Source organism: Somniosus microcephalus, chromosome 3 (assembly GCF_052327205.1).
Source record: "Somniosus microcephalus isolate GS21.2 chromosome 3, FLI_Smic_1.0, whole genome shotgun sequence".
Taxonomy (NCBI): domain Eukaryota; kingdom Metazoa; phylum Chordata; class Chondrichthyes; order Squaliformes; family Somniosidae; genus Somniosus; species Somniosus microcephalus.
In genome coordinates, this window is record NC_140989.1 from 263196754 (window position 1) to 263212372 (window position 15619).

Sequence of the window (15619 nt, forward strand, 5' to 3'; positions counted from 1 at the left end):
TACCACAAGGGGTTACATAAGTCCCCTGACAAGATTGAGGCTGTAGTCAAGGCTCCAGCACCAGAAAATGTGTCACAACTGAGGTCGTTCCTCGGGCTGGTAAACTATTACCACAAGTTCTTACCAAATTTGTCTACGGTATTACACCCGCTGAACACCCTACTGCAAACAGGGGTACCATGGAAGTGGGATGATGAACGTAGACGAGCTTTCCAGAAGCGTAAAGAATTGATCACATCAAAAGAGGTGTTGGCCCATTTCAACCCAGCACTACCGATTCGGTTGGCATGTGATGCATCACCCTACGGCATTGGTGCGGTGCTGTCGCACAAATTCCCAGACGGGTTGGAGAGGCCAGTAGCCTTTGCGTCTTGGTCACTAACCTCAGCCGAGCGCAACTACACCCAGATTGACAGGGAGGCCCTCAGCCTAGTATGGGGAGTAAAAAAATTCAACCACTATCTGCATGGACAGAAGTTCACTTTGCTGATTGACCACCAACCACTTGTCTCCATCTTTAATCCTAAGAAGGGCGTGCCAGTAATGACTGCACAGCGGTAACAAAGATGGTCCCTGTTTCTAGGGGCGAATCAATATGAAATAGAATATAAAGGCACAAGACAGCATGGGAACGTTGATGGGCTATCGCACCTGCCACTGCCTACTGTGGAGGAAGCGCCAGCAGTGGACCCTATCGAGATATTCTATTCATCGATAATTGAACGATTGCCAGTAACAAACGCGGATATAGAGAAGGAGACCCGCAATGATCCGACGCTGTCACGGGTATATGAATTGACGGTGAAGGGATGGCCAACACATGGCGACTCACTGTTGCCAGCATTCTCATCCAGAAGAGAACAGCTGTCAGTATGCCAGGGGACAGTGATGTGTGGATCCAGAGTGGTGATTCCACCCAAGTTAAGGGAGAGAGTGCTAAATGAGCTACATGAAGGTCATCTGGGAGGAGTAAAAATGAAAAGCCTAGCTAGGGCTTATGTGTGGTGGCCGGGAATCGATCAACAAATCGAAGACCTAACTAAGAGCTGCTTAGGATGCCAGAAGGTCCAAAATGCACCACCACATGCCCCTCTACACCCATGGGAGTGGCCCTCCTCTCCATGGCAACGGGTGCACATTGATTTCGCTGATCCATTCATGGACTCAATGTTCTTAATAGCAGTGGATGCTCATTCAAAGTGGCCTGAGGTGATAAAGATGTCTTCAACCACTACAGAGAAAACGATTGCAGTCCTATGGACCATATTTGCCAGAAACGGTTTGCCAGAGCAGATCTGCTCTGATAATGGACCACAGTTTGTGTCCGACGAGTTCCAAAAATTCATGAAAAGGAATGGGGTAAGGCATTACACATCCGCCCCGTATCATCCAGCCACCAATGGATTGGCTGAGAGGTCCGTACAAACCTTTAAGAAGGCGATAAAGGCCATGTGCGACGAGCAAATTCCACTACAGCATAAGATGGACAATTTCTTATTAGCCTACCGAAACGCGACACATGCAGTTACCAACCAGACCCCGGCCATGATGTTCTTTAACCGAAGGTTGAGATCTCGTCTGGACTTGCTCAGACCAAATGTGCGAAGAAATGTTGAGGACAAACAATTCCAGCACATCAACGAGAAACCGACAAGGAGCTTCAATGTAGGGCAACCAGTCTTGGCCCGGGACTATCGAACAGAGAAGTGGCAATCCAGAATGATATGTACAAGGCAGGGGCCATTAATGTACACAGTGGATGTCGGGGAGAACATTGTGAGACGCCACGTCGATCAGATCTTAGCATCACAGGAATGCGTCAACCCCATGTCTCGAGTACCTGGGGATGAATCCGACATACCGGTAGCATCTACTTCAGACCCAGTAGCACTGGAACCCGATGAACTACCCGATGAAAGGGGGTCAGAATCGCCTTTGCACCAAGAACAAGAACCTCCGGAAAGGCGCTATCCCGAAAGGGTCAGGAAGCCGCCCCAAAGATTGAATCTATAAATGGACTTTTGTTATTGAATGTACATGTAAAAATGTAATTGTTATTTGAATAGTAAGGGGGTATTATTAATCTAAAAAGGGAGGAATTGTAGTGTATGTGCTTTAAGTCAGAACTACTTTTTACAGCTCCTGTATACTGTAGTACCGGCAGTGACCACACCGGTATATAAGCTGTGCGCATGCCTCTGTACCCCAGTCTAGAGATTACCCTCCTCCGGTAAAGACCTGTTATTTGTTTATGTACAGCATCCGTGTAATTATTTATCCACTGAACCACAGATCTAACAATTTGTATCTTCAGTTTCTCTCAAAGGATATTAACAATTTACTAAAAATAATACTTGGCCTCGCTGTTATACATGATACGTAATTACAGTTAAGTGATCTGGTTGGCTAAGCGGGCAGACCATTAAGAAGTGATGAAAGTCTGGCCTCTTATTATTAGTTTAGCAGTTGAAAATCTAATGGTTATAAAGAATGTTGCAGAATGTTTTAGGCTAGAATGTGGGACCGCTAGCTGATTGTTGCACAATGATCTTCACCATTTACCCCATCCTAAAACTTGAAGGAATCGCTATAACTATAACAGATGCAAGATGCTTGAAAAAAGACAGGCAATCCTGCAATTAGATTAAAATAAATGTGTCAAATAAAATCTGGGGGTGGTAATAGAATGTTATAGCACAGGAACTGGTCATTCAGCCCAATCAAGTTAGCACTGGTGTTGTTGTCCACAAGAGCCACTTAGTCTAATCCCAGTATCTTATTTGCTCCACATACCCTTTCATATTAATCTGTTTCTAGCAACTATCTAATTCTCTTTAAAAATATATACAAATTATGAATTCTACTTCAAAAACCGTTTGAGGTGGAGAATTCCACATTCTGATCACCTTCTGCCTCAATATTTTTTTTTCTAATCTCCGCTTTAATTCTTTTTGTGCTTATTTTAAATACCTGCCCTCTTGTTACTGACCTGCCAACTAGTGGAAACAATTAATTACTATCACATATCATATCCCATCATAATGTTGAAGATTTTTGTATGGTCACTCCTTAGCCTTCTCAACTCTCATGAAAACAGCCCTAAATCTCTCTTCAAACTGTGACTCTGCAGCCTTGATCCTGTCCTACTGAACCTAATGGGACATGACCAAACTAAAGTATATGGACTGAGTAAACCCTACCAGTGATCGGTTTATAGTGTATGAACTTTATTTTTCTGTTGATTTTGACCATACTTTCAATTGAAACACTGTGGGAAGTGAACTCAAACACTCCATTTATGTGGCACCGTGCACTCCATTGTGAGAACGTTGATCATCTCACTCGTGCTGTGAAGAACCACAGCTGCTACGTGTTTCTATTTACACGTGACGAATCTCACAAAATTCTTTTAATCTCCTTTCAGGTCCGAATACATCACCAACCCAACCACCTAATGAGAATGGCATTACAAGTAAGTATACAAAGAGAACATTTTCATCTGAATCGAGCATGGCTACCTCGCATGCAGTCAATGGAAATTGGGTGGTTTCTATAATGGATAGCCGATCTGCTATGCCGGTTTTATGCCTGTGTGTCAAGTTGAATATCTACACCATTATGCTTGTAATAACAGCATTGCTGGTCTTAATAAGCAAGTCTCAGTTATCTCAGAGATACAGGTCTGTTGCTCGATAACAGATTAAGATTTACATTTTTAGTTGAATAAAAGCTTATTTGTAAATGTGCTATTTATACTGGGAATTATGCCAACACAAAAAGCAGCTCCTTACTCATTCTGCAAAAAGCACTTATTTACCAGTAAGATGAGCATGTTTAAACTGTTCAGTTAATGTTGTGGCCTAATTTAAATGTGTTTCCAGAATGTTTGATTAACAATGTGCCAAAGCTATGTCTGAATATGAGGAAATCGCCTCTTGTGTATCGTGAAGTTCAAAAGGTCATTCTTCTTCAGGTTCATCCTCCACACACCTAGATCTCCACAGATTATTTCCATCATCTAATGGGGAGAAAAATAATATCACAAGCCAACGTTCTTTTAGAAATGTTGTTCACTGTCTACCCCTTGAAAGCCCATGTAACTCACCTGTTGTTGAAAGCAGTGTCTCACTATTCATCTCCCTCTCGCCTCTACCCTCTCGTGAATAAGTTAAGAGCGGTTAGAAAACAGTAATAATTGTGAAGGTAATTTATGGGGTAGTACCACTGCTCCAGTGAGTCAGTATTGGAAGGCATAGCCAGTGTACCCTACAATAGGGAAGAATGTTGTACTCCTGATATCTCCAGTCCTCAGTTAATATTGTTTCCAACCTTTAATAGCAGTACAGCATAGAAGTTTTGACCACCACAAATAAGATGAAGAAGACATATGATTTTCATAAATCAAGCAGCATCAATCATCTTGGATTGTATTATTAATATTTCTTGGCAGCAGCATGCTTGAATGGAAATTAAGAGGTTGGGGGATGTGGATTTTAATTACCTCCACTCAACGGGAATGGAGCAAGCATGTAGTTAAAATGGAGTGGCTTCATTTCGCTGGTTTTGGCAGCTGATGAGGCATCCACCACACTGAGGCAGGAGCCTCATTTCCCAAATGCTAATCAGCATCAATAGGACCCTGATAACTCGCCCGCCCCGTTCAACAGAACCTCGTCTGAAGGCAGCGGAGGCCATCCAGTGTAATTAAATTTTGCAGGAGTGCTCCTCCAGGCCCCACAAGGAAATTCTGGGCCTCTGCTGCCCCAGTACCCACTCACCGAACACCTCGCCCACAACTTAGCTGCGTGCTTGTGAGTCTTCCCTTAGTGCCGGCCAGCGGGCGTCCAGCTGCCGCTTTTCGCCCGTTGACCACTGGCATGTAGATGAAGGCTGGAAGTTATATAACAGCAGGTGCGATTTGCACTTGATCCACCCAACAACCCTGTCTGTCCCTGTCCGCCCAAGACTTGCTCAGGTTAAAAACCACTCTTAAGCCTAAATAGTAGTGTAGCACTGCAGTGTAAGAACCACAGTGTTTCTGGTGGAATAGTAATTATACAGGCTTACAAGAAGATTTCAGCTATGTTTAAAGGTGAGTAGCGTGAGGTACAACAGCTTATTGTTTTAATGGAACCGGTCAGGTGATATCTGATCCACACTTGGGTCAGGGATTATCACACACTCATTTTAATGTTCCCAATTAAACAAACAGAATGTACCACTCGAACTCTGCACAGATTTTACAATGACTCGTACTCCCCAGTTTCCCTGCATCAGATTGACGTACGCATAGCAAAAAAAACAACCCATCCTCCAGTTTAGGTCTCTTGAACAGCTGCTTTTACCAGGATTAATAGCGGCCAACATTCACAAGGAGAAACTAGGATAATGTTTTTTATTCCTCTTGCCAAAATGAAGAACAAGGCCTTAACTTTCCCTCGTGATAAAAATAGCACACCAGCAGGTTTCGAATCTTTGTGTGCAAGTGGCAGGAAGCAGCAACAAACCCTGGGGAATAAGTACTACCAACACAGCACTTCATGTCCTATCTTTTTTTCCTTTGGATTGCTGCTGGCATATTTAAGGCCAGGCAGGAGCTCGTTTTACTTTTGCCGCTAATCAATCATTTTTACGATCTTAAATCTCATCCTGGCAAGTACATTCAACCATCTGAATAAAGAACATTTAAACCGGCACAAATACCAGCACAGAGAACATTCCTGCCCTTCGATCTCTATTTCAAAAAAAATCTCAGCAACAGCCCCAAGAAATGGCTGCCACAACACGACATATGTTGCTGGGGGTGAACATTTTGAGAATATTTTGTTTCTGATGTTGAGGGGGCAATTCACATTTTTAACTGGCAGATTAACCATTTGAAAATTATGGTCTGCATTGTTTTTTCTTCCTTCAAGGTTAGAAATGTACTTAAACAGTTGTACAAAATACCATTTTTACCATGAAAATGAAAATCCACGTAAAGTGAAACAGTCCACCTTCCTAATTCAAGGTCAGATTAAACTGTTCTGGACGTATGCAAAATATCACCTCTGCAAGAATGTTCCAAGGTGAAGCACATCTTTATGACATTCTTTTTACAGCTTTTTAAAAAAATACAGATGAATGAATAATAGTGGCTCATTGTAGTCCCCTTCCAATAGGTCATAGTCACTCACAAACTCGAGCACAGCTGCACCAACAGTGATTCCTTCATCCACAGCAGATTCACATGTGTCCAACAAACACACTTATCTGCTTAAATAGGCAACAAGAGGGTATTACCCTCTCCGACCCATCTGATGCCTCTACTAATATCAATAGCATCCAGATGAACAGTTTGCCCCCATGAAACAAAATCAAAATACTGTGGATGCTGGAAATCTGTGTACTGATCATAAAATCCAGCACGGCTTCAACATCAGTCACACCTGCACCAGATTCACTTATGTGTTGTTAAGAACAGCTGAGGCCCTAGTTTAGACCTCATCAACTTTAAAGACAGTTCTGTAGTGTATGAACCGTTCCACCTTTAAGAGAACTATTTTAAGGGTTGCACTACTTTATCTTGGCTGCTGTATACTGTAATACCAGTGGTGACCACACCAGTATATAAGTGCTGTGTAATGATTTATTGGGCAGTTCCGCCCTGACCTTCGACTAGTAAAGACCTGTTAAATTTTACTCTTGTGGTCTGTGTAGTAATTCTCAATATAACACACAGACTTAACAAGTTCCATGATCTCTTGTTACCAATGTCAGCAACAATCTTCAGCAAGACTGGGAGCCGATATTTGCTACTGAGATAGTGGGAGCAGTAACTTAACTTTCCATCTGGTGAATACTGGCATTGTCCAATTTTGCCCTGTTTTTAAGGGAGCAATGGGTTAGCAAATGGACAAAATAGTCAGCAGTGTGGTGAATCAAAGAATGATACAGCCTAGAAGGAGGCCATTCGGCCCATCGTGCCTGTGCCGACTCTTTGGTAGAGCTATCCAATTAATCCCACTCGCCTGTAAATTTTTCCCCTTCAAACATTTATCCAAATCTCTTTTGAATGTTACTATTGAATCTGCTTCCACACCCTTTCAGAAAGAAAAGAAAGAAAGACTTGCATTTATATAGCGCCTTTCATGACCACCGGACGTCCCAAAGCGCTTTCCAGTCAATGAAGTTCTTTCTGAAGTGCAGTCACTGAGTCACTGTTGCAATGTAAGAATTTTAGGCAGTGCATTCCAGATCACAACAACTCGCTGTGTAAAGAAATGTTTCCTCATGTCGCCTCTAATTCTTTTGCTAATCGTCATAAATCTGTGTTCTCTGGTTACCGACCCTTCTGCCAAACTAGTTTAGAATGCCTCCCTTTTTTTGGCTGTGGGATATTGCTGCCATAGTTTTAAAGCCTGATAGAGCTTTTATCTACATGAATCAAAAACCCAGCAGCTATTACTGTAGTCTGGAGGCTTGCCCTCACCAGGATGTGACAGCATCAGTGGCTTTGAATGAAAAGAATAATTGGAGCTCTCCTGATGGCAGTAGTTTATTGCACTGTTTACTGCAGTACTGAGCTGCACAGAGCAGGAGGAGGGCCCCAGGCTCAGTTTCTGGCCTGGGACATCTCAGCTGAGGACATAGTGGTGGGCCCACAATTAGCCTCAGTCGCCCTTGTCTAGGGAAGAAACAATCATCCAATGTTCCCACTTGTCATTGCTGTCCAGTGATCCCTGCTGCAACTCTGTGCACATAAATGTTGTGTAAGGATAGGATCAGCCTCAATGTTGGAAACACTCACTGTTCAGGCTAACACATGAAGAAAACCAGTTAGGTGAGGGCCTCATTACCCTTTGGAACCATATTCCAATGTGAGCTATCACTGTTTTCAAAAGAAGTGTAAGGAAAGAAAAATGAAGGGAAAAAATAATTCACTTTTTGAGCGAACAATACGTACAACTACAACCAGAATTAATGTGTGTGGATGCTGTTGATTATCATGACAGAACCAAGGAGACGGGTACTGTATATGAAAGATTTTAACTCAAAATATGAACGTATTTCGTACGGAAGTTCAAATTAAACACTGCAGTGAGCATACTAGCAACAAAACCATTAAGCATTCCTGTACAATCAGGTAACAATCTCAGCCTCAAACATCATTGATCCTTTGTTAGACCAAGTTCATCAAAATTCACTGAATGTATTTTAATAGCGATTTGCACTGTGTCAAAGCAGCTTAGTTTGAACTTTCATTTATGATTCTATAATGCAAGATCCATCACACCACAAACCAAGTGGGTTGGTGGTGTTTGGGTTAAAGGGCACGAATTACCAATAGAGTAAAAATATACACTTCAAAACTGTCCACAGAGACACTGCACTGTTTCATTTTGGTCCCACCATTACAGCCTAATAATCATCATAAAATGATCACTTCCAATCCCTTTTTGTTTAACAAAATTTATTAACTGTGAATTTTTTGTTAACCACATCACATTATTTTACAAAGCAAGTGAAAAAATTGAAGGGTTCAGTTCCCTTGCAGTGTTACAAGTACTATATTTGGACAATAGTGTAAGAACCTGCACATGTTTCTAGTTCATGCACCTGTTATCAAACTGAGGCTGATTAACAGATGATGCTCATCCTGGTTAAAAAGGTTAATAATTTAAAGACCAGTATTCAGTGTGTGAGTGTAAAAAGACAGGTGAATTTTTTTTGATGCTCTTTTAGTTACAAATGTTCAATTCTTTTACTCTCATCCTTCAGCAGAAAACCAGATTGCACCAATCACAAACTCCAGCATGGCTTCCACATCAGTGACTCCTGTGTCCAGCACTCATGCACCAGCTTCACGTATGTTTATCACAATCAGCTCATATCCTAGTTTAAGCCATTTCCCCTGTGAAGACAGCTATATCTCCAGTGTTCCAAAACCTGCTGTTACCAGTGTTAATAGCAGCCAACTTTCACACCCAGGGGCCGGGGTAGTGGGCGGACTGGGGCTGGGGCGGAGGGAGCAATGTTTGCTTTTGTGGTAATGTGGAGCTACAGCTTGGTTTTCTATCTGGTGGTAGTTGTAAAAGTGGAAGGCTGGCAATTTCTAATGTTCTCAGTGTTTAATGGAGTGACGACAGGAGATGGTTGACAATTTGGCAAGAGAACCAGGGGAGGAGAAAACCAGGGCGAAGGCCTCGTCACAGATCATGTACTTTTACTACAGGAAGATTCACTCTCCGTGTATATATTGGTTCTTTTAGCAGAAACTTACGATCAGAGAATCATAGACTAGTATAGCATAGAAGGAGGCCATTCAGCCCATCAAGTCTGCATCGACTCTTTCGAAGAGCAATCCAGTTAGTCTCACTCCCCTGCTCTTTCCCCATATCTCTACAATTTTTTTCTCCTTCAAGTATTTATCCAATTCCCTTTTGAAGGCTACTATTGAATCTGTATCCAGCACCCTATCAGGCAGTGCATTTCAAATCTGAACCACTCGTTGCGAAAAAAAAGTTTTTCCTCCTGTTGCCTCTGGTTCTTTTGTCAATCACCTTAAATCTGTGCCCTCTCGTTATCGACACTTCAGCCATTAGAAACAGTTTCTCTTTATTTACTCTATCTAAATCCTTCATAGTTTTAAACACCTCTATCAAATCTCCACTTGGCCTTCTCTGCTGTAAGGAGAACAGCCCCAGTTTCTCCTGTCTATCCACGTAACTGCAATCTCTCACCCCTGGAACCATTCTAGTAAATCTCTTCTGTACCCTCGCCAAGGCCTTGCCATCCTTCCTAAAGTGTGGTGCCCAGAATTGGACACAATACTCCAGCTGGGGCCGAACTAGTGTTTTATATCGGTTTAGCATAACTTCCTGGCTTTTGTACTATGCCTCTATTTATAAAGCCCAGCATCCCATATGCTTTAACTGCTTTGTTAACCAGACCTGCCACATTCAAAGATATGTGCACATGCACCCCAAGATCTCTCTCTTCTTGAACCCCCTTTAAAATTGTACCATTTAGTGTGTATGGCCTCCCCTCATTCTTCCTACCAAAATGTATCATCTCACACTTTTCTGCGTTGAATTTCATCTACCATGTGCCCGCCATTCCACCAGCCTGTCTATGTCCTCTTGACATTTATTACTATCTTCCTCACTGTTTACTACACTTCCAAGTTTTGTGTCATCTGCAAATTTCAAAATTGTGCCCTGTAACCCCACGGTTAGCACTTTTGGAATGAGTTACTGATCCTTGCAATCCCAAGATTGGTATACAACCACCTACCTTTTATAGTTATCACACCCAACAGTTGCCCCTGCCATTTAAGTGGAAGCTGGTGTCTGAACCTTTCTCTGTTGAAGCATAAAATCTTTCCATCAATCTGTCAGATTATCGAGCAAGATAATGGCTGCCATAACATGGAACAGTTTAGTTTACAAAAAAACAAACAGATTATAAAAAGAATTTAGGAGGAATTTTTAACATAAGGAGTGGTGAGAATGTGTATGTCACTGCGACTTGGACTGGCTGAAGCAGATTTGCATTTATGCATTTAAGGGGAGTCATGATGCATACCTGAGGATTTGGGAATACAGGGATAAAAGGGGCAATTAGAATGGGAGGGAGCCCGTGTGGAGTATAAAAAACAGCATAGACCAGTTGGGTCAAATGGCCTGTTGCTATAGATTTGATGTACAGTAAAATTAAATACCCACTGGAAATTCAGATTAGAAACTAAAGGGGGTTTACCACTCACAAAACTGAGAGTATTCCCTATGTTGCCTGGGTCACTGGGACCAAGACTGTCTGAAAGATTATCTCCTCCCTGTTTGACGAAACTGATCTAGATTACGTTTTTTAAACTGCTGTTCAAAGCAGCCCCGTTCAGGGCAAATGAAAAGACACTGACATACCTGAGATGGTCACCTACCTTTCCAGTACAAAATGAAACCTACACTTCCCTTGAACTAGATTTTTTTTTAAATTACTGGTTTGAAGTGAATCTTTGTGATGTAGTCCTTGCATAAGAATGCTGGTGATTTCTTTTTTTTTAAATCAGCTTAAACGTGGATTGTTACTCACAGTTTTGGTCTTCCAGCAGCTCACTCATCACGCACGCCCTCCCGCACGACTCCAACAACAGTGACTACTTCATTCACAGCAGGTTCAAGTATGTCCATAAACATTCTTCACCTCCTCATTTGAGCATCAAAATGGTTGTCCCCCGATGCCTGGCTACCAACTGTACCTGATCTTTGAAAATGGAATAGTTTTATCTCTTTCCTTCCTCGATAAACTTTAATCAGCTCGAATGCTCTTTTACAACATCCTCGTTGTTTTGATGCAGTTTTGGTCTCTCTTTACAAAGTGGATGAAATATCCTCTACAAGTGGGACGATAGAGTGTTGGGACAAAAAGCTAATTTTTCCAGGACAAAGCTAAAAATTCCCTTAAACTAGTCTAGAGAAATGTCTGTTATGTCATTACTTCCAAGAGGTTTACTGGTATGAAGCACGACTTCATGTTATAGACTTTATAAATGACCGATGAAGTAATGTTTATATATTCAGTTGTGGCATGCATTGTTACTCACAGTTTTGCTCTTCCAGCAGATCACTCATCACTCACACTCTCCAGCACGGCTCCAACAACAGTGACTACTTCATTCACAGCAGGTTCAAGTATGCCCGCAAAGATACTTCACCTTCTTGTTTTCGATACCACCCTGATGCCTCAGTGTATCAATCCTGTCTGCTTTTCACTGAATGAAGTTTTATTAACAAATCCCTCACCCTAACCGTTCTTAACAAAGCTATAGAATTTTATAGCATCCTCATTGTTATCTAAACAAGCACACCTTCTAATGGGACATTGATGGACAGCCCTCTTGCAATGTAACAATGACAATGGCCGCTACATTCTTCAGTCTAATGTCCTGCACGCAACTCTTTCGAGGGTGTACGGGTGAGGAGAAATGAAATAGAGACCCGTCACACTCGGTCTCCGCCCCATTAGTGTTGGTTTCTTGAGGTATCCCCGACATAGTTGGGATACTACAGCCTGAAACAGGCCAGAGTATTTACATTTTATGTAAATGAGCATGAGTGCCATCACAATGCTTCCCACATCATATCCTGCGGATTTAACTCCAGCGAAGAAGACTAACCGGAAAAAACTGGTCATTAGAGGCTGCGGCCCTGCCCCTTCAGATTGGAGGATCCAGAAAGCGGTAGCCAGCTACCTCCAGAAACATTCGTCAAGATAAGTTCGTACACTGTTAGGCAACGGGGCTGCACCGCGAAGCTGGAGGCCATTTACCTGCTGCTTCTGACAGTAATAAGCAGGCCTCCATTTTGCTGCTAGTTGACCGCGCTGCAGGCCTTTAAAGCCTTGCAGCAACAAACAACGTTCCTGCCCTTATCCCTTTCTCTTTCACAATGAACTTTATCGACTCGAATGTTCTTTTACAACCTCATTGTTTTGAAACATCCAAGTTATAATGGAAAGTGTGAATAGCAGCACTCTAACAGTGTTATAAACACAATGGACTAGATTTTAACTCCCAGGTGGGAACGCGCTCACCTTCAATTTGATCTTTCTGCAGAAAACCAGCCCAGATCAATTGCAAAGCTAAATCTACCCTTCCCTTAAAATAGTCTAGAGGAATGTCTGTTATGTCAATACTTTCAGCAGCTTTGCTGATATGAAGCACATCATCATGTTATAGTCTTTGTAAATGACCAATGATGTAATGTTTATATATTCAGCTGAGGCATGCACTGTTACTCACAGTTTTGGTCTTCCAGCAGATCACTCATCACTCACACCTTCACGCACGACTCCAACAACAGTGACTACTTCATTCACAGCAGGTTCAAGTATGTCCATAAACATTCTTCACCTGCTCATTTAGGCATCAAAAAGGTTGTCCACCTGATGCCTGGCTACCAACTGTAACTGATCTTTGAAAACTGAATACGTAGTTTTATCTCTTTTGTTCCTCGATGTACTTTTATCGGCTCGAATGCTCTATTACAACAGCCTCGTTGTTTTGATGCAGTTTGGGTCTCTCTTTACAAAGTGAATGAAGTGTCCTCTACACCCTATAACAAGTGAGATGGTAGAGTGTTGGGACAAAAAGCTAATTTTTCCAGGACAAAGCTGAATCTACACATCCCTTAAACTAATCTGGAGAAATGTCTGTTATGTCCGTACTTTCTACAAGTTTACTGGTATGAAGCACGACTTCATGTTATAGACTTTATAAATGACCGAAAATGTAGTGTTTATATATTCAGCTGAGGCATGCACTGTTACTCACAGTTTTGGTTTTCCAGCAGATCACTCATCACTCACACCCTCCAGCACGGCTCCAACAACAGCGACTACTTCATTCACAGCAGGTTCTAGTATGTCCGCAAAGATACTTCACTTTCTTGTTTTGGTATTGATATACCTATCAATTCATCCAATGAAAAGCGACGAGTTAAGAAAGTAACTATAGGTTTTTATTGGCTAAATAACAGAGCCCACCCTCGTGGGTGATCGGATCCAACAAGGAGGAATACCAGCCAGTCGACCACCTTTATACCTGGGCAGGTAGGTGGAGCCATGGGCGGAGTCAGCAGTGTTCAGCCCAGGTATAACAGCGTAACAAGAGGCGACCTCGTATAGTGATACAACAGTGTGAACAGTGATAACGATATAACAGTGATAACTATAGTGTAACGATAGTGAACGACAAAAGTGGTTTACCACAGGTATCAAAATGGATACCACCCTGATGCCTCAGTGTATCAATTCTGTCTGATTTTCACTGAATGAAGGTTTATTAACAAACCCCTAACCCTCACGTTTCTTAACAAAGTTATAGCATTTTATAGCATCCTCATTGTTATCTAAACAAGCACACCTTCTAATGGGACATTGATGGACAGCCCTCTTGCAATGTAACAATGACAATGGCCGCTACATTCTTCAGTCTAATGTCCTGCACGCAACTCTTTCGAGGGTGTACGGGTGAGGAGAAATGAAATAGAGACCCGTTACACTCGGCCTCCGCCCCATTAGTGTTGGTTTCTTGAGGTATCCCCGACATAGGTGGGATACTACAGCCTGAAACAGGCCAGAGTATTTACATTTTATGTAAATGAGCATGAGTGCCATCACAATGCTTCCCACATCATATCCTGCGGATTTAACTCCAGCGAAGAAGACTAACCGGAAAAAACTGGTCATTAGAGGCTGCGGCCCTGCCCCTTCAGATTGGAGGATCCAGAAAGGGGTAGCCAGCTACCTCCAGAAACATTCGTCAAGATAAGTTCGTACACTGTTAGGCAACGGGGCTGCACCGCGAAGCTGGAGGCCATTTACCTGCTGCTTCTGACAGTAATAAGCAGGCCTCCATTTTGCTGCTAGTTGACCGCGCTGCAGGCCTTTAAAGCCTTGCAGCAACAAACGACGTTCCTGCCCTTATCCCTTTCTCTTTCACAATGAACTTTATCGACTCGAATGTTCTTTTACAACCTCATTGTTTTGGAACATTCAAGTTATAATGGAAAGTGTGAATAGCAGCACTCTAACAGTGTTATAAACACAATGGGCTGGATTTTAACTCCCAGGTGGGAACGCGCTCACCTTCAATTTGATCTTTCTGCAGAAAACCAGCTCAGATCAATTGCAAAGCTAAATCTACCTTTCCTTAAAATAGTCTAGAGAAATGTCTGTTATGTCAATACTTTCAGCAGCTTTGCTGATATGAAGCACATCATCATGTTATAGTCTTTGTAAATGACCAATGATGTAATGTTTATATATTCAGCTGAGGCATGCACTTTTACTCACAGTTTTGGTCTTCCAGCAGATCACTCATCACTCACACCTTCACACACGGCTCCAACAACAGTGACTACTTCATTCACAGCAGGTTCAAGTATGTCCATAAACATTCTTCACCTGCTCATTTAGGCATCAAAAAGGTTGTCACCCTGATGCCTGGCTACCAACTGTAACTGATCTTTGAAAACGGAATAGTTTTATCTTTTTTGTTCCTCGATGTACTTTTATCGGCTCCAATGCTCTATTACAACATCCTCATTGTTTTGATGCAGTTTGGGTCTCTCTTTACAAAGTGAATGAATTGTCCTCTACACCCTATAACAAGTGGGATGGTAGAGTGTTGGGACAAAAAGCTAATTTTTCCAGGACAAAGCTAAATCTACACATCCCTTAAACTAATCTGGAGAAACGTCTGTTATGTCCGTACTTTCTACAAGTTTACTGGTATGAAGCTCGACTTCATGTTATAGACTTATAAATGACCAAATATGTAGTGTTTATATATTACGTTGTGGCATGCATTGTTACTCACAGTTTTGGTTTTCCAGCAGATCACTCATCACTCACACCCTCCAGCACGGCTCCAAAAACAGCGACTACTTCATTCACAGCAGGTTCTAGTATGCCCGCAAAGATACTGCACCTTGTTTTGATATCAACATGGATCCCACCCTGATGCCCTCAGTGTATCAATTCTGTATGATTTTCACTGAATGAATTTAGAATCATAGTTTCATAGACTGATACAGCTCAGAAGGAGGCCATTCGGCCCATTGTGCCTGTGCCGGCT

At 42.2% G+C, this 15619-nt stretch overlaps 1 protein-coding gene across 4 annotated transcripts in view; it reads left to right on the forward strand.

Annotated features, from left to right (window-relative positions):
* Positions 1-15619, forward strand: part of ptprc (protein tyrosine phosphatase receptor type C) — a 251311-nt gene that overhangs the window by 86124 nt on the left and 149568 nt on the right. For 3 of the 4 annotated variants that reach the window (XM_085982413.1, XM_085982415.1, XM_085982414.1), the window contains exon 3: positions 3425-3472. In XM_085982413.1, the coding sequence (XP_085838539.1) occupies positions 3425-3472 (48 nt within the window). Of the gene's footprint in view, positions 1-3424; positions 3473-8760; positions 8848-11089; positions 11162-11603; positions 11673-12800; positions 12870-13331; positions 13401-14851; positions 14924-15619 lie in introns of all 4 variants that reach the window. The other variant, XM_085982416.1, reaches the window with a different exon arrangement.